This window comes from Anguilla anguilla, chromosome 6, assembly GCF_013347855.1.
Source record: "Anguilla anguilla isolate fAngAng1 chromosome 6, fAngAng1.pri, whole genome shotgun sequence".
In the NCBI taxonomy this organism is placed as follows: Eukaryota; Metazoa; Chordata; class Actinopteri; order Anguilliformes; family Anguillidae; genus Anguilla; species Anguilla anguilla.
The window spans coordinates 23,910,570-23,937,340 of NC_049206.1; the positions used below are offsets into that span (position 1 = coordinate 23,910,570).

General features: G+C 40.8%; 2 protein-coding genes across 5 annotated transcripts in view; one reads left to right on the forward strand and one right to left on the reverse strand.

The window, feature by feature from the left end:
• Nucleotides 1-26,771, reverse strand: part of LOC118229675 (guanine nucleotide exchange factor DBS-like) — an 85,017-nt gene that overhangs the window by 33,415 nt on the left and 24,831 nt on the right. For all 4 annotated transcript variants that reach the window (XM_035421872.1, XM_035421875.1, XM_035421874.1 and 1 more), the window contains exons 7-15: nucleotides 25,670-25,819; nucleotides 23,593-23,717; nucleotides 23,323-23,437; nucleotides 23,022-23,141; nucleotides 19,223-19,414; nucleotides 17,268-17,459; nucleotides 16,510-16,687; nucleotides 9,540-9,643; nucleotides 7,169-7,257 (exon numbers count right to left, since the gene is read on the reverse strand). In XM_035421872.1, coding sequence (XP_035277763.1) covers nucleotides 7,169-7,257; nucleotides 9,540-9,643; nucleotides 16,510-16,687; nucleotides 17,268-17,459; nucleotides 19,223-19,414; nucleotides 23,022-23,141; nucleotides 23,323-23,437; nucleotides 23,593-23,717; nucleotides 25,670-25,819 — 1,265 coding nt within the window. The remainder of the gene's footprint in view (nucleotides 1-7,168; nucleotides 7,258-9,539; nucleotides 9,644-16,509; nucleotides 16,688-17,267; nucleotides 17,460-19,222; nucleotides 19,415-23,021; nucleotides 23,142-23,322; nucleotides 23,438-23,592; nucleotides 23,718-25,669; nucleotides 25,820-26,771) is intronic.
• LOC118229676 (lactosylceramide 1,3-N-acetyl-beta-D-glucosaminyltransferase A-like) lies at nucleotides 910-6,219 on the forward strand. Its single transcript, XM_035421876.1, has 2 exons — nucleotides 910-1,161; nucleotides 3,719-6,219. Exon 2 carries the CDS (start codon nucleotides 4,012-4,014, stop codon nucleotides 5,149-5,151), a length of 1,140 nt encoding a protein of 379 aa, XP_035277767.1. The 5' UTR covers nucleotides 910-1,161; nucleotides 3,719-4,011; the 3' UTR covers nucleotides 5,152-6,219.

The following is a 26,771-nucleotide window of genomic DNA, read 5'->3' on the forward strand; positions in this document are numbered from 1 at the left end:
AATATTACAGTGAACTGGAAATGTATACCAAAATCAGCCAGCTAGTAGCATAGAGATTGATTTCCTTTTTTAGTGTATTACTAATGTTACTAAAACATTTGATGCTGAAGAATACCATAATTATGGAACAGAAAATTGTCAAGAGAATCAACAATTGCTTGGAATGTAGAGGGACTCTCTCTAACTGAGCTACCTTTTCCTGCCTCTACTGATTCTTCTAAAAGGATTATTGGTCTGAACTGCAGCCTCAATTGATGTGCTGTCGATACTATCACGCAGTTGAGTGCCATTTGATGTATTCTCCTATTTCTTTGTTCAATCAGCACGTGGAAAAAACAGGAACAGTTTTCTTAAAAGAAAAAACCTGGTTGTACAATTTGGGTATATCACAGTGCATATTATACAGAATTCCATATTAAACATTAAAAAATGGTGAAAACCTTTGGGAAAATAGGGTTTTTTTATTTATTCCAGAAATACGAAGTATGTGGAATAACAGTACTGCAAATATGAAAACATCCAGTGAACATATAACAATGAATCCACAGTTCATAAATATATGGTTTTTATGAATCATATAATCTTATTCTCAACTATTTAAAAATAGGCAAAACTGATTTAACTCCATGTGACTATAATTTTTACAGGAAATTTGCGAGGGGAAAAGCTTTTTCTAAGCCTGAGAGACAGTAGGGAGTCTCATGCATGCAGTCTAGTCCCTGCATCAGGCAGTAATGACGCAAAATCAAATTAGTAAAATAAAATCTAGAAAATGGCACAATTCTTTTGGAGCTGAATTTAACTTTGACTTTGGAGCTGAATTACCATTCAAACCGACAAAGAAATGCAGTAGTTTAGTGCTTGAGGTGAAATCGAGAGGGCAGAGCTTCCCCTTTGAGCGCGTTTCCTCCTCCTCCACTCCCACATAAAGAGCAGCCCGGGCAACGGTTCACAAAACGTTATGCTCGGCTCAGGGAGGGGCCGCCCTGCTGCGCTCGCCTCTGTCGCGACCACCTCGCTCTCACCGTAGGACAAAAAAAAAAAAAAAAAGAAAAAAAAAAAACATCCAAGCGACTTCTCTGCTGTCTGCTGGAACTCCAACACCTCCAGAAAGCCAGCTCCGGACTCCCCTCCCCCATTCCCACAAACTTTCATGCTCTGGTAAGTGCTTTTCCTGAACAGACTTCTATTTATAGTGTAAGATTTTTGTAAGAGGAGCGCGCAGAGCTGTTCCCTTTCATAGGCTGACTTTAGAAGGGGCTGGAAAAATAAAGGGACAACAGGGATGAGCGGTTCTGCATTAATGCTAGGAGTCTGAAGTTTGTGCCGGTTTTGCAGTAAGCCCATGGCCAGAAGCCAGTTAACTACACGATGTGAGCACGAGGGTGGGGAGGGGGACCGTCGGGGGAGGCAACTCCCTTTAATGGAGCCCAACCTTTGTGGAAGCACAATGACTAACAGAAATGGAATACCTTAGATCATTAGAGTCTAAAATATTACCTATTATAAAATGTTCTATTGAAAAAGTCATGAAAAACATGAACTTCCAGTTTACAGTATGGTTGAAATACCGAAGAAGGGCCATTTTGGCACATTCTCATTAGTCCTTAATGATACAGAGATTTGTGATTCTTGGGTGTGGACTTAATGCTATTTTGAACATTTGGGTATATGTTCAGGGAGCTACATATGAACCTATTTAAATATTGATATGTTAGACAACTCTGTATGGATTAGTATTTTTTAATTTTGTTCATTAGTGCAATAGATGATAAATCATTTAATACTTAATAAGAAAAACTTTTTTTAAATTATCTTTTATTTAAAGAACTGCAGAACGTAAAGATTTTTATAAAGGATTCAGCTAGGGAAAAACATATGAAAAGCAGTTCAATAGCTTACTTGACATACTTTTGAATATATTTCAGACTTAGTATAATTAAAACTGAGTAACAAAAGTACTTCAAAAATATTAAATGAAGTCAATGACAAGACTCACTCAAAAAATGTTCTTGTTTTTAACTTATCTGTGACTTTGGCATAATAAGTGCAGAGAAACTTCCTTAATCTAGGATTTCTTTTTTATACAATAATCCTTTTTTGTATACTGTGGAATTTCTTCCTCTCTGTGGAAAATATTTGCTTCACAATAGCATAGCTATGAAATGCTAGCGTTACAGTACTTAACCACAAGCCAGATATGCTATCCAAAACAAACCACTCCATCTAAATATCCCCAACTCAGCCAACATTAATGAATCACGATGGAGTCATAGTGATACCAGCCGAAAGCAATTATCAGACGGCGAATAACAGATGAATACAGATACAGACGTGCACAATAAAAAAAAAACAAGTTGAGAGATTGTCATGGGTTATACATGCTGCTACAACACTGGTGTAAACAGGCGACCACTTCAGTGGACGGTGGGTGACCCCCATTAGTTGCGGCAGACTAATGATGTTTTAAAGCTTTTCACTCACTGACTGTGGGTCACCGGGGCCAATGATCCCCCCCGGTATTGACACTGGGGCTATTGGAGCTGTACACGCCGGTGCCTCATTGTTGGCGTTACCAAGTGCAAACTTGCTGTAGTAATGGCATTGTTTTGTCGTGCAGCTCTCAGCGATTTGGTCGGGCCCCCGCGACCTAAACCCTCCATTATCGCGTCCGCGCGCGACGCGTCTGCTGTGTTGGCTTTTGTATTCACTGACAGAGACGTGACAACGTCCAGTTTCGCAGTCAAGAGATTTCCAAGCAGCCCATTCCCCACCTCAAAAAAAGCTTCCTGTTTAACGTGACACAAAAGCATGTGTCAGTTACGCCATCCTCCTCCTAAAAAAAGCAATCGTACGTCAGAAGTTCATACGAGTCAGAAATGCAACCTAGTCGCGGGCTTGAACTACTAATTACTTACCCATGTGAAGCACGTAAATTTGGGTTTTTTATCGTTCGGGGGGAAGTGGGGGGGAGGGGGGGGGGTTACTGACTGCTATCATATCAATTTGTGGTGCCAAAAAGTGTTGTTGGCTCCCCACTAATACACACGATACTGTATGCGTATTATTCCAACAGAGTGGAGTGTCTGGATTTTATTTGCTATATGTAGCTAACTGCAATTGCACAATGACACCTCTGGAAAGGATGACAGATCACAGGAGTGATTTTTTTGGTAAATATCTTAAATAATAAAATTAGATACAAGGCATAATTGTAATTTCTCATACAACAAGGACATGAGGGCAATCTAATTACCTGATAGAAACTTTATCAAGAATGGAAAAAAATGTGCTTGTTTATTTATTTTTTAGTTTTTTTAATTCTTTGGGTAATTAAAAAAAAAATCTATAAACTGTTTAGCTCTGGCACTTTGTTTCCAGCTAATGTCATACACTATGTAGGTGAGAGTTCAAACTGGAGGTGTTACAGTGTGCTGTAGTGTCATCAAAGTTGTCATGACTACAGAACTACAGAAACTGCACTTATTAAAGTGCTGTTAAAAAAATGCATGCATCCTGTTAAGGCAGTTTGAATTTTTGAAGCAGTACGTCTTAAAAAGAAATATCGTAGGAAATGTTTTCTCAGTGTAAGATTATTTTGTTATATATCCCTATAAGAGAAAAAGTAAAAACTATACTCTTACCATCACTACTGTTCTGTATTTGGTGAGCTGAATATCCTGTGACTTAAGCAAATATATTCTCATCTTCTTCACAGAGATAAGGACTGTTTGGAATTGCAAAATGACCTCACCAATCTTTCGGCAAATGTGAGTGCAGCAGGACCCGCCTCAGTCGTCTCCAGAATTACCAAACAGTCCACTGACTGCTCTAAGACAGACAAAATGAATCTGGGCACATTTCACTAAGGAACCCATGCCCCCTGCCTCCTACGGGATCGATAAAATGGAACTCAGATCAGCGTGCCATTTGAATAATTCCAAGTACAACACAGGTGCCCCGTCAAGCACTTCCAATTGGACCTGACAGCGAAGGTTGGAAGACTGCAGGATGTTTATAAATTTCAGAAGGATCAGAAAGTGTCAATGCGTACAGCTAGCGATGACCATCTTCATCCTGTCTGTGGTGATGGTGTGCTGGGAACAGCTGGACAAACACGTTGTGAGCCACGCAAAGTCCTATTCGTACCGCTATATGGTCAACAGCTATGACTTCCTCAACAAGAGCTTCACCGTCAGCCGACAGGATGCCGACAGCCTCAGCAGCTACGACTACTTGATCAACCACAAGCACAAGTGCACCGGGAGGGACGTGCTCCTGCTGCTGTTCGTGAAGACATCGCCCGAGAATGTGGAGAGGCGGCGGTCCATCCGCTCCACCTGGGGGAATGAGACTTACATCCGGCAGGAGCTCGGTGCCAACGTGAGGGTGGTGTTTGCCCTGGGCATTCACCAGGACCCCCAGCAGAGGGAGAGCACCCAGCAGGCCCTCCTCGAAGAGGACCGTAGGTACCAAGACCTGGTCCAGCAGGACTTTGCCGACACGTTCCACAACCTGACCGTCAAGCTGCTCCTGCAGTTCCGCTGGGCCCACGCCTACTGCGGCCACGCCCGCTTCTTCATGTCGGCCGACGACGACGTCTTCGTCCACATGCCCAACCTGGTCAGGTACCTCAGGGAGATGGACCGGAGGGGCGTGCGGGACTTCTGGGTCGGCCGCGTGCACAGAGGCGCCCCTCCCATCCGTCACAAAGCCAGCAAGTATTACGTCCCCTACGATATGTACCGGTGGTCCTCTTACCCGGACTACACGGCTGGGGCCGGGTACGTGATCTCGGGGGACGTGGCCTCCAAAATCTACCAGGTCTCTCTGACGTTCAACTCCACGTTCTACATCGACGACGTCTTCATGGGCATCTGCGCCAGCGCGATGGGGGTGTCCCCTCAAGAACACGTTTTCTTCTCGGGAGAGGGAAAAGCCCCGTATCACCCATGCATCTACGGCAAGATGATCACCTCCCACGGACACGTGAACGACATACACGACCTCTGGAAGGTGGCCACCAGCCTCGAAGTACAAAAGATTTCTGGCGGACTCCTCGGACGGCTTTATTGCACAGCGGTCAGAGTGGCACTCCTCTGCAAGCCCTCCTATGTTGACACTTACCCATGCAAGTCTGCATTTTTATAGCAAGCTGTGTGACTTCAGCACATACCAAGTTCTTGGGGTGCCCCCACCAACATATATGCAACATATGTTTACCTCCTGATGATCTCTATCTCAAGCAGGGAAAGTTACTCAAGTACTGTCTGTTGTATTCTTTGGCTTCCCAAAGAGAGAGGAGTAATGTCCCACACAGTTTCGGAGTTTCACATGAGCTCTAGTCTCTGTTTAAAGTCATAATGAAGGATGTAAAGGTTCTCAACATTTTTTTTTTTCGTGTACCAACCAATTCAATTAAACTTATTGAAAGAGCGGTTCCATTGCTTTGCTCTCTGCTGTTGTGCATTCCTGAAGTTTACACCAAGGACAAAGTAGTGTGGTGAACAAAGCAGACACTGCCCAAAAAACACCCCGCTTTCAGCTCTGTAAGCAAATCCACACCCATACACTTAAGCTTAACGTTTCTGGACCTCCTATCATTCTGAGGGTCTAAAAAGCAGCAGTGTCCCACAGCAGTGCTGCAGATGTCACAGCAGCAACACAGGAAGTGGTTTAAATTCACACTTTTGTAGCTGGGAAACACGCATCGTTTTTGAATGTATAAATAGCCATTAAACTTGCATACGGAAAAGAATCTGCTTTTTGTCTTTTACGGTAACACTCAATAATCATTAGTCATAGTAAAAAAAAAAAAATGTCAATTGCTGTTTATGGAGACTTATGAAAAAGAGATATTGGGTTTACAATACAGTTGTTCACAATGATAAGGTCTTTCTATGTGAATGCATATAATGGACAATAGCGATGGCACATACAGTGTGCTTATCACATTTTACTTGATATATTGAGTCACGTGGAGCCATAATACTGCATGGAAAAGTTAGCTTACATGAAATAGAAGTATTTTACCAAGTTCAACAACTGTCCTGTTCTTTGCATATCCAATTTGTATATTGTATTCATCAGGGAAATTCCTTCAATGTCCACTCATTTTTATTTTATTTTTTTTTACACATATTGAAAGTCCTCATCCAGCTTTCTGTCCTGTTATAACCCAGCAACCAATAAAGTGTGCTCAAAACCCAATTTAAACCATATCATTGTGGTCGTAAATGGGGGGGGGAAGCTTTTTTTAATTCCTGAATATTCTTTTTATTTTTATATAGAGATTTAGATGTTTTGCTGACAGAAATGTCACTGACAGAAATATTTGCTTTATCATTCAAGCTTAAAGAATGGTACTGCAACTTGTGTGCCAACTTTATTGTTGCTTTAATCACTTTTATTTTCTACCCAGTACTTTCCTTATATTTTCACACATGTACGCCCACACGCCCGCACACGTGTACGCATCCAAACACACTGAAATAAGTAACATTCGTACATTGCATTTTAAGATTTTCCTAATTAAGTCATTACTACTTAATTAGATGTTTTCTTAAATTATTCCTTTTCCCATCAAAGATTTGCTCAATAAAGTCTAATTTGCTTGATTAACAGTCAAACAACATCTTCAGGTATAATGGTTACCAATCTTTTTTTCGTTACCATAGACATTCTTAACATCACACATATCGAATATCACAGATGTGCAATAAGTAAATAATCTGCACATCTACAGGTAAGTGTATGTGAGCGTGCCTGTACATGTGTGTGCATTTCATACTTACAACAATACTTCTGAAACCAGTGTGGGTGACCACACATAACAAAAAATAGCACCCTAGCTCACAACTAACTGGCACTGACTTCCTGTACACGTTTGAATGGGTCGACAGTGACACACGCAAACAGTTAGTCTTAAAAACACAGTCTCTTATATGTGTATAATATACGCTTTGCAAGTATGACAACTTGGCCTTTTGTGCTTGGAAAACACATGGAGGCTAGTATGCTTGATAAAGAGAAGAGAGGAATGTATATATAAAATGAATAATAACGGATTCATTTAGATTTATATGGTCTGTGTCTCTTAACCCATAAGCAAATGCATTCATTTCATGCAATTGCGTATATATGCAGTGTACGTTGATGGAACCCTTACCTCCGTCTATTCAACAGGCTTTCCTCCGTCTCATTGGTCAGCAGTGCATGATTCGATCCTCCTTGGCTGGCTTCAAGCATAACTTCAATCTAAGGTTTGGCAAATGAACAGCAATGAATGTTAAGCGGGCCAATCGGTACAGTGGCCTTTCTTAGCTGAAAGAAATAATGTGTGAAACCATACAAGCAAACACATGATCGTCCTTCTTTCATTTTAAAGGTCCTTTCATGCTTATATTGGTGGTTCAAGATCAGTGTGATCACAGTGAGAGGTGTAAACTTAAAATCTCCATGTTTTTGTATAAGATATTTATGCAGATTCATTTTGATTGATTGTAACCTCTTACAATACGTTCAATAAGTTGGTTTGCTAGCTAGCTTCATAAGTTTTGCGAAAACAAGCTAGCTTTTTTTTTTATTGCTGAATTTGGTTCAGCAGCTAACATCTGCCCCACTGACAGCTAAAGATGAATTAGGGATTTCCCTACAAATTCAATTCAAACATTGGAAAGTCATGAGCAAAAATTGTAGTGGCCATTACCACGTACTGTCCAGGTAAGAAGGCTGCATATCTATTACCTCATACAATGCTACATATATAGAACATACCAGAGAAGAATACAATAATATTTTTGATACCGGCATTTAAATTCAGAACACCACATCCCTTTTCCAGTTAATCATCAGGGTGTAGCTGGGGTTTTTTTTTTGTTTTGTTTTGTTTTTTTCAAACACCTGATCATGTCTGATCCAAAGAACACTACCACATCATAGCTGCTATACAGGTAGGTGCAGTTCTGGTACATTGACGTCTTTCTCAATCATCCACACCATATCCAAGTCGCATCCTTATTTATGGCCAAAAAGCATAATCAAAGTCACTACAAATGAAAATTATTTCTCATTTGCCTTACATTGCAAATAAAATCTAATTGAAATGACTAATTGTTTATGGTGAGAAACAAAACCAATCCATTTTGAAAAACAACCCTTTCCCAAGCTGAGTTTGACTGGACTTAAGCACATAAACCTAAACAGCATTTTAAAATACTGTCTCAAAGAGACAATATGGATCCAATGGTGATTAGAAAATTACCATTAAAGGGAAGTTAAATTTGAACAAAAGAATCTGATCGTTCGGCTTTGTGATTAGAGGGATGGAGGACTAGGCCAAGGGGAACCCCATTGGTTAATTATCTCCAAATCATACCAGACTCCGTTGTGGTGAGACTCGTGCAACCAGCAGCACACACTGATCTGAGAGATAAAAAGGGATGGAACGGAGAAGTCCTTTCTCACAGGCTGGTGCGCTTCGTAAGGTGGCTCATGACAGCAGAATTACACCGGATGTCGCAGTTTTCAATGAAACAACAACATTCAATTCGCCATCTGGAACGGGAAACCAGGGCCCGCAACAATGACGGAGCAGGCTATTCACCCTTCAGTGTCACGGTACATGTCACAAGCACAGAAGTGTCAAATTCAACAAAGGAAGTCAGAGCGCATGAGCAGAGTGTAGGAGACGTAATTTGACTAGAGCGCGGAGCCGGGCTTCAAAAGGATGGAGCCCTTCTCTATTCTCTCACTCCAGTTTCGCTGCGTTGTTGCTCACTTGCCAGCTTTGCGCATGAGCAGACAGAAAACTCGGTCCAGTAGGCCCAGTGTGCCCGCGCTAGTTCCCCCTTTCCCCAACCTCTACCCCGTAAAGCAATGAGCAATTAGCTAAATTTTCTAAGCAGTTTAATATTTTTGCAAGGAGACTGACAAATATGCTTGGGTGCAGAATTGAAGTGTATTCAGAATGGGGTGAGAGAATGTGGCAACGCGGTCTCCTCTGTGGAATATGAAAAGACATATAGCCATTTAGCAAGACTTTTTGTAGAGATAGAAAGAGGCTAGCAGTGTACCTAGCAAGCTAACTAATTAGCTAAATGTCTATCTGTAGCCCAGGTTTTATTGAAAGATTACTTTTACACATTTCAGCTCCCATATCTCTGATTTATACTAGGGATGGGCAGAAGTAGAGTTTTAAAACAATACTTTAGCCAGTTTTTTATTTACATGCCAACAAATGAAAATAACCCACACTAGAGTCACCATCATGTAAAAACATTTTGACAGAATTTCTGCATTAAAAATATTTGCAGGTTCTGGACAATTTGAAACATAGTTTTATAAAATTCTTATTGAATGTAAAAAAAATGGTCAAATGTTTTCAAGAAATTTCCCAGGTATCCACAGGAGTGCCTGTATTTGATTCAGGTCTGATGTGCATGTGTGTGTGTGTGTGTGTCTGCCTGGGTGTTTGTTTCACACTTGTAGCCACATTTCTGAACACAGTTTTATGAAGCTGGTGAGAGATTGGACTGTACCTTAATGCTGCCTCTTGTCTTGCGTGAGCTTTTCTTTTTCAGCAGATCACTGTCAGCAGGCTGTTTTGGAGTGCTCAAGTTCTCTGAACCTCTGCGGTTCGGCGCTGTAACAGAGCGGGATATAGGAACGAACATGGATTTGGATGGGGAGATTCTTTTATTTTTTTTTTATTCTGTCACCGTTTGGAAAATGCACAATAATGGCCCCCACATTGCTTGTTTGTTTAAAAATCTTTCCTGTTCAGATGGCTCAGATAACAGTTGGTTTACATTACATTACATTACAGGCATTTGGCAGACGCTCTTATCCAGAGCGATGTACAACACATCCTTACTCCAATGCTGACCCAAGTGTCAGGATTTTATTTTTTTCAAATGTCGGGTAGACTGTATTCGAAGAGGTAGTTTATACTGCCAAAAGACAGTTGGCTTTTACATAGCTTCTGAAATATTAAACGTCTGCGGAAATTTGAAAAAGCCTAGCCTGGAACTTGAGAGGAAGAAGTGTTGCATTCTTGAACTCTAGCCCTATAGCTCACAAAGATGCATTGTCAACCTATGTGCTTGTTAGCCCAAGAAAAACATTTCAAATTAGTTTTTTACAGCATGAATGTTAAACATATCAAAATGAGACAGTGCACGGTTTCCCATCATGCTAATCAAATCAGTACAAGTGACTGGGACACAATGTGCAGCAGCTGGCACTGGCATAGCACAGTACATCATATTACGGCTCTCAGAACAAATCATTTAGCGGTGCCTGGCCTGTTGCCAACGGTTGATATTTACAGTTGAACTAGTATTCTAGCAGACCGAAGTGGAATTCATCAACCTATTTAATGCCTACTTAGAATTAGCCTATTATGTCTGGTGCACACTACAGGACTTTTCAAATCCTAACCGATATTATAAACGTGGGAGACCCCACACATGACAGATTTAACAGATTTCTTTTGTCTTTCAGTCATCAGAAATCGCACACTAGATGACTTGGCCAAGATGGAGCATCACACACATAACATTTACACTCATAATCAATCAGAGTCCAGACTCCCAGAACCTGGGTGCTTGCAGAAACACAACTCAGACAAAACTTTGCATCCTTGTTGTTGTTATCCATTATCTAACCTGTTTATTCCTGGTCAGGAGCCTATCCCAGCATGCATTAGGTGAGAGGCAGAAATACACTCTGGATAGATTGTCAATCCATCACAGGGCACACACACCATTCACGCACGCTATCATACCTACGGGCAATTTAGACTCTCCGATCAGCCTAACGCGTGTGTCTTTGCTCATGGACACAGAAAGGCCCCGGCTGGGATTCAAACCCAGAACCTTGCAGGCAACTGTGCTATCCACTGCATCACCGTGCCACGCGCGGGCTTGTTGTGTGTGCATTAAATAAGCATTCATACCATTGTCATAATTCTACTAGATTGTCGCCCATTTCTACTGTCCACCTGGCTCGGGAGACAGCAGAATTCCTCTTCGTACTCATCGCAATGTTTCCGTTTCTGTTCTGATCTCCTTTAAAAAAATCAATGCCTTGAAAAAACTGATCTATTGTTTGTGGCTCCTCTACTGTTTTTCTAAACCACTCCACCCACCTCACCCCACGCAAAGTGAACAGTTCTCGGAGCATAAGTGCTTTCGTGTTCAAAGGAGGCCCCTGCCCTGCCGTATCTGACTGAAATCTGAAACTGCAGCAAGAATGGGAAGCTGGTGGAGGGCGGGACTCCCATTAGAATGCAACTAAATCAATTTCCTGTTAAGCGAGTTTGTAAATATATACACACATTCATTCATACATATTCCTGAATGTATAAATCTGTAAAGTTTGGGATGCTGAAAAATTGATCCATGCGTTTGTTACGTCGAGGTTAGATTACTGTAGCGCCCTGCTTTCTGACTCTCGTTAAAGAGTCTCCAGCTTGTGCAGAATGCAGCTGCTCGTATCTTGACCAGAACTAAGAAGTATGAGCACATTACACCAGTACTAGCATCGCTTCACTGGCTACCCATTAAGCATAGGATAGATTTCAAGGTTTTGCTCCTGACTTTTGGACGTACACCTGTGTACATATCTAACCTGCTCCTACCTTATAAGCCGACAAGGTCACTCCGATCCCAAGACGCAGGCTACTTGGTAGTCCCAAGAATTTCCAAAAACCTAAAAGGTGGTAGGGCTTTCTCCTACAGGGCCCCACTACTGTGGAACCAGCTTCCAAAATGTATAAAGGAGTCAGACTCAGTCTCAATATTTAAATCTAGATTAAAAATGCACCTCTATGCTCAGGCTTATAATCAGTTGTAGTCTGGAGACAGGGTGCGAGAAGCCTGTAGTCACAGAGCTTTGTAGGTGGCAATCCTTTCCTTACTGTCACTTGTCAATCAGCTATGACCCGACTTTACACGGGCTGGCTCTTGATAGGCGGGTATGCTTTTCTACCCCTCATGACTGCATGGGCTCTCCATCCCTGTCCTAGTAGCTATGCAGCCATATACTACTCCTGGCGGGGTCCCCCCAATACATACTACTGCCACTTTACTCACTGTCTGCTATATTGCAAATTCCCTAATTTCCGTTTCTACCCTCTTCCCCACGCTGCCGGCGGGGCTCTTGCCCCAACCCTCGAGAGTGCTTTGAGAGTCGTCTGGTCTCCCCCACCTCTGCGGTCCAGCCCCTCTTTCGTCATTGCCTCCACCCTGCCCACATCTGTCGCCACCTGCTGTTCCCCATCACCGCCACCCGGCTCCACCCATCATCTGAGCCACATCATAAACCTTGTAAAACTGACTGACATATTGGTCACCAGTCGGCACCCTGAGCTGACCAGAGGAGGATGGGTTTCCCCCTTGAGCCTGGTTCTTTCCAAGGTTTCTTCTCATCTGCCACAGGGAGTTTTTCCTTGCCACTGTTGCCTTAGGCTTGCTCCTGTGGGGGTTTAGGCCAGGGTTGTCTGTAAAGCGTATTGTGACAACTGCTGTAAAATACGCTATACAAATAAAATTTGATTTGATTTGATTAAAGGCATACATTTGTTTGACATTGTCCAAGATATACTCATTAATTCACCACTGATTTAAAGCGGTCAACACTAGACTGTGCGATATACTCAAACCATACACAACCCTCTTGGGGCCAGAGGTTGGAAAATCCAGATGTTAGAAAGGAAAAAATCCTGCCATGTTTTTGTACCACCCATGAACTCAGCCAGCTGAGGTCATTAACTAGTTCTGCCTCCTGGCTGGAAAATTGTGCTAATTAGCAAATCCAGAAGATTGGAACAAAATACTGGGGTGGACTTTTACTTTCTGAACATGGATTTTCCACCTCTGATTGGTGCCTGGTATGAGGGCAGCCTGTGTGAAATGTAGGATAATTAATGATAATAAAAAAGTAAGATGGCCATAGCACTTCAAAATATCATGTGTAATTGATTAATTACATTTTTTAAAAATGCTGAAACACTGGCTTATAGTTCTTTAACATGAACAATAAAATATTGATATAATAATTGCAGAACATTAACTGTTTCTCCAGTATTTCTAATATAAATCTGAATATGCAATAATAATCTTCCTGTTTTAAAGTGACAGCAAATGTTTTTACCGTTACCCTTCTACAACAACATTTACAGCTCCATTTCTCGGAACCAGTGGGATGTGGGTAATTTAACATGCAAATCTCCTGCAAGTTTCACTGTTGCTTCAGACCACTAAGCAAGCAATCAACCATGAATTTCTCCGGCTGATAAAGGTACCGTGACCTGAACAGCATTCACGTCAAACATACTGCTTCATCTATTTTCCTGAAACAGTACCTTGTAAATATTAACATAGTGATAAGAGTTAGTTAACATTAAACAATTCCAAGTTTGTGCCGAATGTATGAAAGAGTGGTTTACAATGGTAATACATCTGTGAGAAGATTGATTAGCTTAATCGAGTGATTTTTGTAGACAGCTAAGTGGTTGTTTTGTAATACACTTTGAGAGGAGAAATATATCAAGTTTGTGTCTCATGTTTTTCGGAAGCTCTAGTGTATATAAGATGGTAGCAAGTTGTCTGTGGTGTACAGTACATAAAAAAGGTAAAAAGGGCATATATATAAAAATGTACTCTTTGGGACATTTGTTTTAGACAACAGGCCTTGGACTGTGGCAGCGATTTTAATATTCACCGCTCACTGACTAAGCTACAGAGTCCAGCCAAAGTAGCCTACTAACGCTAGTTCAGATACAAATGCCACATTGCACCAAATTACGTCACAATGTTTACCTTTTTCTGTATCAGAGCAGAATTAAATTTGCCTGGTCGCATTCAGAGCATTTAGTACCTCTGCCATGTTCTACAAATGTGTGGCATCAGACAACCTCGCACCAGTCTATGTTTAATTTATTAGTGGCAAATGACTCAAAATGACAGATTATGACAAACAAGCAACCACATGCGTGACAGATTTTGATATTCAGTTTTGCAAGCTACCATCTTAAACAAATATGGTTCTTTGCCACCCAGTGTGTAATATTACTAGATGACTTAATGCCTTCCCAATAGTATAGGGCGCATGATATCTCAGTTTTAAAAGAGATCTCAAGCATCAACATTTGGCCCATTCATTGAATTACAATATAGTTGAAAGAACTGTACCACACAAAATGAGGATTTCAGCCAGTTCCTCGTGCAAGCCAGAACAGTCAAAGGCGGAACAATTAAGACAATGCTGTCAGTAGTGTTACAGACCTGTCAACCTGCACACATTTTGTGTACCAACCACGCAATTCTTGATCAAAATATGCATGTACGAAATGCCAAGTAAAACTATGCAAAAAAAAAATATATATATATATGATTCTAATTTAATTACGGAAAACAATCAATCAGTACAAAACAATACCGCACATTTATTTGGTATTTAAACTACATCCCTCGGATTGGACCAGATGCGACCTTGTGCTTGTGGTTCTGTAACCCCTCCCCGACCCACTCAACATGCACTGACACACAGCGGTACTTTATTATCCACCGAGGCGTAACGCTGCATTGCTGAGTTAAAATGAGAAGTGGGAGAGTAATAATCAAGCACACAAATGTGATCGTAATGTTAACATATAAAACGTTAAAACACGTTCGGTAAATTTACGTGATGATGCATTTCAAGGCGTATATCCTAATAAGATAAATTTGTGAATATAGTTAGCCGTAGTAGTAGCTCGCATACGATTTAGCCTCGTTACGAGACGGCTACGGTGTGAATAACTGATGTAATTATTTAGCTGCAGCAACTCAAACGCCACGGAGACTCCCTGTTCTAACTTTGAATCGCGCACACTCAGGGGCAATGGCCGTACCTCCGCCCGTCAAAACTTCCGCACCATGCATTTTGCACATTGTGCATTTATGATTTTGACATTAGCCACCAAGGAGCTTCATGTAATAATTTAGCTAAACCTCTAGTTGCAAAGGCATACCTAGATAATTTTTCAATTGAATACTTTTTTTCATTAGCCCTATATGATGTGTGCCTATATAAGCTGATTCAATTATTTAATAAAAATGGAAATCATGCACAGGAACTTGGTTTTATTCATAACTGACAGTGTTTTACATCGCAACATAAGTTTTTTTTTTTTTTTACATTACAACATAAGTTTATGTAAATACTTTAAAATGAAAACATGTTACAATATACAAAATAAATTATTTCCATTTTTATTAAATAATTAAATGCAATCCACTGATGGTCATCAGTTTGTATAAGCACACATATCATATAATGAAATATTAATCATGTACTCAAACCTTTGACTTGCAAGTATATCATAATATAGCCCAGTGCAGTGCAAGTGATATTTTAGAATCAGGTCAAATTATACAATTTTGCCTGATCACTTCTACAGTCAAAACTAGAATTATGAAGAAAGGCTTGTGTGTGTGTGTGTGTGTGTGTGTCTCTTGCAGACTGTCGTGTGCAAAGTGAAGTGGTGCGAAAGCTTGTGAACTAAGCATTACACTGACTACTGTGGTACCCAAGGTTGGCAGGTCTGGTGTTAGTCAGGATACATGTAAGCTACATGCTTTGGCTACATTTAAAGCCCCTTAGGCTAAAATGTAAAAAGGGTAGCTTTGCTCCACCTAACTTGCTAAGGACAATAACCAACAGCTTTCAGGTGCAGGACAATTTTCACAGTTATTGGGGGGTGATTTCACCTTTTGCAACATTCTGTTACACAAACAAGTCAAATCAAGCCAATGCAGCAAAAATATTCCGGAACTTTAACTATCACATTGTTTTTATTTGAAACACCATCACTGCAACTGCATTGCTAATCACTTTGCATGAAAAATTGAACAACAACACTGAGTAGTAATTGCAGTACAAAATAGTGTAAAAAAAATGCAGTGAGAGAGAAAGTGCAGTCTGCAGATGTATGCTTCCTTCTTTCCTGTCTCCCCAACTGCCATTGATATTTTTTTGATCAGAGTTCCCCTTTCCAACACTCAAAGCAGACCCTTCACTACTAAGTTCATGCCTTTCTGCACCTGAGACATCTTTCTCTGCATATCCTTCCCTTTCCGTTGTGAAGAATAAGGTCACATAAGTTCACTGCTTCCTTCTACAGTGCACCTAGATCATATGTCTCAGATAGAGTATTCCCCTAATGGCTATTATTTTACATTACAGGAATCATCCTATGGCCATGCAGTTTGTTATAGTTTGCTAAATGCCTAATTTTAAATCTTTTTCAAAAGACAGACAGTACAGCCAGTACTCAGATGTACTGCACATTTACAGATTTCACTGAAAGGGGAACAGCCCAGGTTCTGTTTCTGCTCAGCAAGTGCATGGTTTACCACGCTGGTTTCCACAAGCAAGCAGAGCGGTTGAGCGCTTCTCGCAAGTGGGGTGACTTTTGAGAACCAGAAGGGTGGTTGATTGCTCAAGGCCTGTCTGTGGTCTTACCGGGTCCGGTGTCCCTAGGTGACTGCGGCAAGGAGCATTTTGGGAAGGATTCGGGGCGGGGCGAAACAGGCTGCACAGGCCGGGTCTGCTTGGCCGACAGCCTCCTCAGGCTGGCCTGCCTCTTCTCGAACATCTCCTGCACATCCTCAAGCCTCTGAAGGGCCTTCTGTACACTTATCTGTTCCACAGAAGCAAGCAAGAAGATGGCGGTCATGACAGAATACAACCTTAGACCAAAGCTGGATGAGACAACCTCAAAGAAGAATTGCCAAGGCAGGATCAGGTTTGCCCTGTTTGCAACCTCATTTATCTTAGATGAAGGTCCATATACAGCATTTCAGTAAGAGTAAGAGCACTGATCTAGGATCAGGTTTGCTCTATCCACATCCTAACCTTATCAATTACGAGCTAAAAGGAAAAGTTGATCTTAGATGACGGCCCACATCCAGAATCCGTAACAGAGAAGGATTGTGAATATAAGTTCAGATTTTTTCTGTTCATATCTTAAATCTTATCTATTATGGGCCAAATTAAAAAGGTGATCTACTGTTAGGTGTGTCCTGACCTTACCAGTTATGAGTTAAAATGAAAAATGCATCGTAGACCATCATTCCAAGTCTGAGACTCTTTACTAACATTTCCTCTGTGCTGTGAGAGCATTTCAGAGTCCTAGTGTCACTGTTTAGCTACCTAAAATAGGGACAATTGCCCTCAATTAATTTTGTCCCGTTCTCAGGAAAGTAGCAGAGAGCACCTACCTTGACTTCTGCAGTAAGAATGACCTCATACTGGTCACGCAGGTCTTTGAGGCCACTCAGCTGGGCTTCGCTGGTGGTCATCAGGAACTTTCTGATGTCCTGAAGCGCTGTCTCCGCTCCTTCGGGTGACTGGCACTTGTCCACTGCCTGGGAGGCCAGCAGGTACACACCTGACTCGCACCAGTTGTTCACCTGCAACAAAATCTCCCGGATTCAGGCTCCCTCGGTCATGCCAATTCGCCAATACTGTGACCTGGTAATGAAGTTCATCCCTAAAGCAATTCTGGGAAGGAGTGCTCCTCTTTGTCATGGTTCCCACTGTCCATATCCTAAGCTTATTCATACTGAGCCAAAGGGGAATGTCCATCCTAGAGCCTGAACTGTATACCACTTTTACGGTTCGAGAGCAGTGAGGCATCATTGAAAGCTATCTAACATTCTGCAACAAGATGACAGAACTGAATATATCTGCATGTAGGCATCTCTGAAGAAGATATCAGATCTCTCTCAGAGTATATCGTAGTTGTCTACCAATTCGATTTCAGAATAATTATTCAGAAGAATATGTTTTCCAAAGTTGTTTGGTCCCTTCATTTGTTGTCATTAGTCCCAGAATGAACACTTATATTAACCATTTGTAAGAATGTTTAGTGAATTATTTAAAAATTATATTCTAAATGCTACAAAAATTATGAAGTTGAAAAGGAATCCAACTTATTTGTTACTGGTATTGCATGGAAAAGACAGCAATGGTGTTTATAACGGGATTTGGTGGACCGTAATTTTCCCTACCTATTAAATTTCAACTACAGGTTGGACTGAATAATTTAAGTTCTGCTGCTGAAAAATATTATATGAGCAGAAAATTCAGTCAAACATTATCATACATTAAACACATTATGATCCACACGTGGCCTAGATGCTGCATCTGCAGTATAACTATGCAATAGTGGCTCCTCTGTTCGACCGGGTGTTTGCTTACAGAAGTTCCAGGCTGTGGGCAACTGTACACATTTTCGAGGCCTCCCCTATGCCTTCTGCAACTCCAAACATTTCAGGATCTACAAATCTAGAGCTGGGGTTTAAGGACACACCCTATGCCCAAAGGAGGGGGAAGAGCTTGCTATTTCTGATGATATATTGAATGGTTCCTGGGGCAGAGTTGAGGAAGTGCTGCATAATTCCTCCACTGGCAGTTGGAGGAAGTCAGCTGGCAGTGGAAGTGAGGAAGGGGGTTGTCCAGACCCAGAGAATGTGCACTAGGTAAACACTGGTGTCCTGAACAAAATAACCAGGAGCCTCAGATAATACATGTGCCAGTGTGACAAGAGTGGTGCTGTTCTGCCAGATTATGCGCTTAAGGCGTTTATTTAGATACAGCTGAGGAGCATTATCATGATACACCAGAGAGTACTGGGTATGGAATGGGCCAAATGAAGGGTACAATCACAATACAATAACTTAAATATCACCTACTTAAAAATGTATTATATAATACCATTGTATTATTGTAACACTGTATAAAATCTGTCAGTGTCATTAATGTCATTGTTGTATCTGAAAATCTTTTTGAGATAAACCAAACGTAAATTACTCTTCAATAAGTGGTATAAACTAGCAAAGCCATGTGCTGTTCTAAAACATCTCCTCAGCCCTGTGGTAAAAGGTCATCATTTCTGTCTTGAAAATGAGCATGACACAAATGCATTCTTTAGCAATGTAGAGTCCTTTCTGAAAAAGTTCTTCTCCCCAATTTAAAATTCTCATTTTGCCTCTTAAATCAACATTCCTTTGCATTTAGCATTACCTCCATATAACCAAAACCACTGTAATGTAGTGACTCAGATAGTTAGTCATTCATCTCCCAGAAAAAAAAAATACCTGCCTATATTCAAGCTCGTGAAAGGTTTTAGGGACAAAGAGAATGGCATTTCCTCCAGGGTCCATTTTTTTACCTCGTTTATCCGTCTGTGGATTTCAAGGGATTTCCTGAGCAGGCCTTGCTTCCGCTTGGCCCCGTTGGTGAAGTCATCGCAGATGCGCCTCAGCTCGGCGCACGCGGGCCGGATCAGGTCGGCGGCGTAGTGGTCGCTCTGGATCAGCTGGTCGCCGTGCAAAGCCAGCCTGTGAGCCGCGTCCAAGGTTTCCTGTCAATCGGACAGAGCGGAGGGTCATCGGGTGCGAATGATTTACATGGGGAAACGCTTTTTGCCGTTTCCTCTTCCAACAACCATGATCGCTGCCATTGTCACTTACAGATTTACGCACAGCTTGAATTCAATAAGGCTACACTGAGTCACCGCCAGGTTTCATATCATCTAAAAAAATTCCATGCTCATTGCAAACAGCACTTTGGGATCAGATTTCTGAATCAAACCACAAAAAAATGAGTCATTTTGGCTCTGAAATTTGTGTAGATGGCAGGAATTAACAATGAATAACTTGGATGTCCAACTGTGTAAACACATCCCTGGTAGTGCGGCGTTCTGTACTTTCTACATGTGGGCACAGCAGCAAGCGAGAAGAGGCAGTGACGTAGATTACACTATGTATCGATTCTATACATAGTCAGTTCAGTCAAAGGACACAAATAGAAGTAAGAATAGTGAAAGACAAAAGATTTGAAAGCACCCTGTACTCAACCTTCAAACCGCTTTGCCTCTCTTAGTTCTGCCTTTAGACGCTAGCCCACTTTCACTTGCTAACACTCATTTATTGTCCTTTGTTTGACTTCAGGAGACGAGAGATAAGAGCACTAGCTAATCACCGTCAATAGATCAGCTGTAGAGCTTCCTCGGTGTCCACATCACCGGGTCCCATAACACCAAGAAAGCATTACCAAGAAAGTTCATCAGCGTCTGTATTTCCGGATAAGGTTGAGAAGATTCGGCATACCCACCCACCCCCAGATCCTAACGTCGACAGATGCACAATTGAGTGCGCTGTCAGGTTGTAGCGCAGCCTGGTATGGCAGCCATGTGCCCCAGGACCAGAAAGCACTAAGGCGCGTTATTACTGTCAGACAGCCAAATCCATCATTGGACTTGATCTCCCACCCATTGTGGACCTTTACCCCAAACGGTGCCCAGGGAAAGCTCGTAAAATTATTAATGACTACACTCACACTTGCAATGGACTATTTACACTTCTTCCATCTGGCAAGGGGTCCCCTTGCATCAGAGCACGTACCACCGGATTCATGAACAGTTTATATCCGAATGCCACAACACTGTGAAACAGGAACACTTGAATCCAGACACCGCACTAACTGCACCTACAAACGTGGTTTATTAGAAGATATTTATTTATTTATTTATTTATTTATTGGTCATCATATTTCATTATTATGCCTTTTTTTCCACTGCATTGGTTACACGGTGCGTAACTACTGCATATCACCACGAAACTGAACTTCAACGGTGAAATTTCCTCAGAAAAATCAGTTTGAGCCATTGTTCTTTAACAGTTCTATTCACCCTCTTTATTTAAGCACGGATTATTTCATCGATCCTCTGTGTCTCAGGGCCGAATGTTTGTGTGTGTGTGTGTGTGTGTGTGAATTTGTTTCCGTGCCAGGCGTCGCTGCGCGTTCCTCTGTGATGAATGGGTCTGAGATGAGAGGTATTTGCAGGCGTTTGCAGCGGCGCATGTCCCTGTTGCTGTGTGGTTCTCGTGTGGAATGCGCTCCACATGTCAAACTGGTGCCAGGAGCCTGGCTGCTAGGGATGAATGGATGGGGATTAGCAGCACTCTGTGCGCATTGGAATTGGGCAGTATTTCAGATACCCATCTCAAATACTTTTTAGTAATTTATACTGTATATGAAGTTCTCCCTTTCATTTTGATAGTTTTAGTATTTAGTATTGTCATATATTTACTATTTACTGTTGGTGTACTTTGTATTTAATATGAAAATATATTTTGATGTCATTTTGCCCATCTCAGCATGTATAGGTTTATAAATGTCTACACTGGTGAAAAAGTAGGTTGGTACAACAGGGAGACTGCCTCCCCGTCAAGTTTGACATACGCTTGAGAGGCAAGCCTCACAGACTGGGACAGAGAATTATTCCTTTGGCAATGAATGAATGTCATATCAAAATCATCGGGTCCTTCTGAAATGATGTAAAAGAGCTGAAGAAACTGTCACCTCTGACAACTATCTGAATCTGTATTGTAGTGTGAGGCTCTCTGTATACTGGAATAAAATATTGAGTTTGTTTCCGGGGCCAGTTGTATTTTATTACTTGAGACATGAGTATGATTCAAGCAGAAGGCAACCTTTCTCACCAGCACAAATAAACTTTATCTTAGCTGCTGTGCTAAAACATGAGATTTTGTTTACCAAAACCTTTTTACGTGAGGGCACAGGACACTGGGTGGGCTAAGTAACAGGATACATAAATTTCAAATGATAAAGCTTTTTAATAGCTCATTTACTGCAAGGGAGAGATACTTTAAAACACATTGTGTGGCAGGGACGTGCACTGACATTTTAGGGGCTGTTGCTGTAACCTAAAAAAAGAGCGACCCACACACAACCCCCCCCCCCCCCCCCCCACCACACACACACACACAGAGCGGAGTTGCTAGGTGTGGGCTTCCGGGGGAAATTTTGACCATCAAACACTTACTTTCCTGCATTCTGTTGAGTTTTTATGCGCCAATTTGTGCCTTTTCTGCATCGATTTATGGTGGAAATGCTTCTTTCATGTTTTTATTGGGGGGAGGACTAAATATTGAGGGTGACTGCGTCCCCTGAAATCTACACCACTATATATAGTGGTATAGTGATATTGTGGTGTAGCTAAGTAGACTATTTAACAATTAGCTAGCTTCTAGTGCTAGCCAGCGCTACGCTACCATCAACACAACGCACACAGCACTCATACGTCAGTATGCACTAGCCACCTCTGCAGTATTTTCAGTAGCTAATACGGGAGTATGCAGCTGAAATCCTCTATGGAAACCTCACAGTGATCGTATGTATGATCAGTAGGTAATGTTGCGCTTCACTTCGGGGTGTTTATTATTATTACGTTTATTAATATGATTGCATTTCAGGCTGGAAAATAACCTGTTAAACCAGAGAAAAACAGAGTTATCTTGGAATCTTTATCACAACAGAAACGGACGCTGTAACGAAACGTTAACTATGTCACAATGCTATATATATATATATATATATATATATATATATATATATATAACAGCTGTTTTAGAATGTCATTGCGTCACCCGGACCATTTTTGCAGCCCGGATAAAAATTGGAGTGACACAGCCACAACAGCAAAAATAAAACAATTACATTTATTTATTACTTGAATCCAAATTTGTTCCTGTAGCACTTTCATGTTAGACTTGTATCTCCATCCAGCACTGAAATTGCACTTGTATCATTATCTTGATGTGCCTGACTTAATGTGTTCATGGCTATGAATAACTGTAACAAAATGAGTATTGTACCTTACTGGACCTGTGTTCTGTAGCTGTTCCAATGACCTTCGGTAGGCACTTACGGTACCTCGCTTTGAATAAATGCAACTTCCAAATAAATGTAATGTAATGTAATGTAAACAGCATTTGAATGGGTATGAAGTGACCATATGGATTATCATTAGTTATTCCTATATCCAATATTTTTACATGTGTGCTGTAATAATAATAATAATAATAATAATATCTCAGTGGAAGTTCTCTTGTGGCAGAATGTAGTTGTGTTTTCTATACATTCTAATGTAATATGGAACTAACCTGAGCTTTCTCATCAAGGGCCTTCAGTTCATGTAACAGCTGCTCAGCTTGACTGGCAGAGCTGCCACAGTCCAAAAAGGCTGCCTGTGCCCTCATTAGACCGTCCAATGAAGTTTTCACCTGCGGGAGAAAGCGACCAATCAGCTATTTCAAGACCAAGGGGCATGTTGCTATCTTTCTCCAGTCTTTACCTATGGATTACATTTCATCATCAGGGAATCTAACGTATCAATTTCATTCATTCAGTTTCATTCAAGTCAGGATACACACCATTTGCATACTGTATGAAAGTATAGCTTACTTCTCTACAGTCTCGCTCAAAGTTCATCAGCTGCAGGCACTGCTCTAGTTTCAAGCGGTTTTTTAACCACAACTCTTCAAATGTGGTACCTGTCTCCTCCAACTGCACCAGAAACCTGAATCAGATGCAAAGAATTATGCATGACTTTTTTCAAGAAAGAACAGTGACATGTTGTACACTGTACTGTGGAGCTACCATAATCTCATCAACATCTCACACTACAATAAAATTAACAGTGTTAGAATAGGTTAAAAAAAATAGGTGGCAAACCTCTCAACTGTGGCTATATTCTCTTCCTCGTCAGGATTAAGCTTACAGCTTGTGTTTTTGGTGGCAGGTTCTTTGATAGAGGAAAGGAGAGTAGTTCCTTGTTTCATTGCAAGATTAAGTTCATCCTGTAAGAATAAATGTGTAAATGTGCATATGTGAGAATAAGCCAGAGCATCACTATGGCAAAATATAAACCAAACATCAGATTTCAAGCAACACACTATAAAATTTCTACATTATTTCATTATGCATTATTATCTTTTCTTTTTGGAAAATAAAAAAAAACTAGATTTTTATTATTTTCTTTTTTACAGTTTATGTATTTCTACAATAGCTATGTTGACTGAAGAAATGTTTTGTTAAAATGTCTTGCTAAAGGGTAAAACAAACTCCCACACCTAGGATTTGATGTGGAAACATTTTCTTTAGTCCAGTTCCTCAACAAATACACAGAAATGAAACACTGGAGGACGTCAAAGAACTTTCACATAGTATTCTGTTTGTGTCATGCAAACGACTGTGATCTGCAGCTAATTCTAATAACATCTGAACCATCACGCATCTGGCTCACTGCTTTATTGTTTAATAAAAACAAAATATAAATATAAACATATTCAGAGTCACATATTACTTTATACCTGAATCAAAAAAAAAAAAACATAGAATGTGTCTACTGATACAGTAAGATCAAAGAATGTGTTCATTGCTTCCCTGCACCATGTCTATAGCCAGTCAGCCCTCAGTAGCCTATGCTCAGTTAATTATAGTACAGAAACCGTCTCTGTAGCGCTCACTCAGAAGTTGTGGTAGCCTCCCCTTGGATGCCTCTAGATCTTCACTATCAGCCTGCTAGACAAACATGCCCGCTTGATAGATCTACCCATATTTGCAGAGTGAAATTGCTGATACAAGAAACAGTGGAAAGTTGGACTAATGAAAGTAAGTGTTTCAAATCGGAATATAAACAGAGCCCACCATCAGAACTTTTTGCATAGCCAGTCAGTGAGTAGAAGAGAATCTCCTATTGAACAAGACCAGGTTAAAACCTAGTATATGGCTGGACCTAACACACTTCATCCGGCCAACCAATGGTGTAACTTCGTAACTCAGCCGACCAATGGTGTAACTTCATCACTTAGTCACTCAGTCACAGACATTTGTGTTTGTAGGGCTGGCCTCGCTGTTGCGGTCCAGCCAAAAATCAGTATACGCTAGGAGTGGTGGTGGTTGCCGTTTGTATGAATAACTTTGTATGTAGACTGGACATAGTGTTATATATCTTTGTTTTACCTGAATCATCATTGACTTTATTTCCACATTTTACATTGTATGAGGTATATACCTAACAATGAGAAATGCGTAGGAGACGACTGTTTGTTTGGCCGCCATCGATAATGTGCTGAGGTGTCCCTTTTGGTTCCTTTAAAAAAAAACTAAATGAATATATATATAAAATTTAGTCAGCAATCTCAATGTTTTATTTCATTTAGGTTCATTCGATATCGCGGGACTGGACTGCTCACTGAAGTTGTCAGTTGTGATAGGATTAATATTAATATTGGTGAAACAGACATTCTCATTGTCATTCACAAACCCAGTAGTTGAAAAAGGAAATAAAAGGATGGATTCCACACTTAAAAATGTATTTTTAATTATTATTTTGTTTTGGAGGTCTGGAGACCCAGAACATTCACAATTCTGCCCTCAGCATCCCAATGGCAATTTTGCACTTATCTTGTGAAAATCTTGGCATATTTTTTCAGTCCTAATTACCATCTCATTTGCATGTTTGGGTGTCTATGGCTAGAGCTGAAGAAATATGGAAATACTTCAATGATCCTGATCTAAATTCAAATAAAAACCAAGGAAATCTCTATTTCGAAGTTAGAGGTTTTGCTGAAATAAATATGCTAAAAATAGGAACAAGACCCTGAGTGAAATCGGAAAAGCTAAGGGATTCAAACAGACTGTACTGAAAATATATTGTGAAATGTTTGTTAGAGGACAGGATTACTGCTCCACAATTACGCTGGGAATGTCTGATGGCGTTTTAATTTGGCCGTGGTCTTTTACGCACCTTCACCCTTTTGTACTTCTCAGTGTGGGTGGCCAGTAGGTCCTTGGTGTGCCGGGCATCATCGGGGAGCTGGATGTCGGCTAGATCAGCGGTGAAGTTTTGCAGTATCTGAGCTGTAGACCTCATTGTCACCACAAAGCTCTCAATGGCCTACAGAGGTATCAGTAGGACAGATGACGGAAGTTTATAAACAGAATAATTTCCACACGCTAACCAGGTCTACCAAACAGGATATGAGGTCAGAAGCAGCATAACAGTGCCGTGAAACACTTTGAGGATTCCGAGCAACAAACCGGAGACCAACAACAGAAATAGGGTGAAAGGAGATGAAATTTATTAATAGTGCTGTACAAACTAATAAAGTGCCAAATATTTACAAAAGAAATCAAAAATCAATAAACATAAGGCAATTGGTCCTTACGTGGTCTTTTCTCAGTACTAGGCTCTCAGCTAGGTGCTCTTTCACCCACAGCCTCACTCGAGTGAACTGACTGAGGAGCTTAAATAGGCTCTTCCCCTCCTCAGACCATACCATTACCAAAACAATCCATTAATGCAATAATGGCGATAAATGCATTCATTTCATCATGCCTATGCAGAACATGGAAATAAACAATAGTACAAACCGGCAAACACAGTTTCTAAACGCTACAAGCATAATAATTAACTAAACAATCATTGTGTATCCTCCTCCCTGAGAACCGCGCGAAAACTCAATTTCCCAAAATGCATAAATAGGCTGTGACTGTGACTTATTTCTCCGTCACACACACACTGGCGATATGGGCGTCTGAAAACTTATTTCATTAAATAAATGAAAAAAGAATTAAAATGTATTTATTTTATTTGTTTTGTGCATACTCAGGTTCCCTAAAACAAAATAAGCCAAAAACTAAAATTTAGCTTGCGTCACAAAATAAGACTTTACCAAGCTTAACATTTTGAAGGTAGGGCCTATTGGGGTCAGAATTGAAGAAGGATCTAATTTGACCCCAAATAAACAAATTCATATAAATATATGATTTATAGATGGACATATCACATGAAACTAATAGCGAAAGCAAAGTAGCCTTAATTGTTTCATTCTTTATATACCAGTACC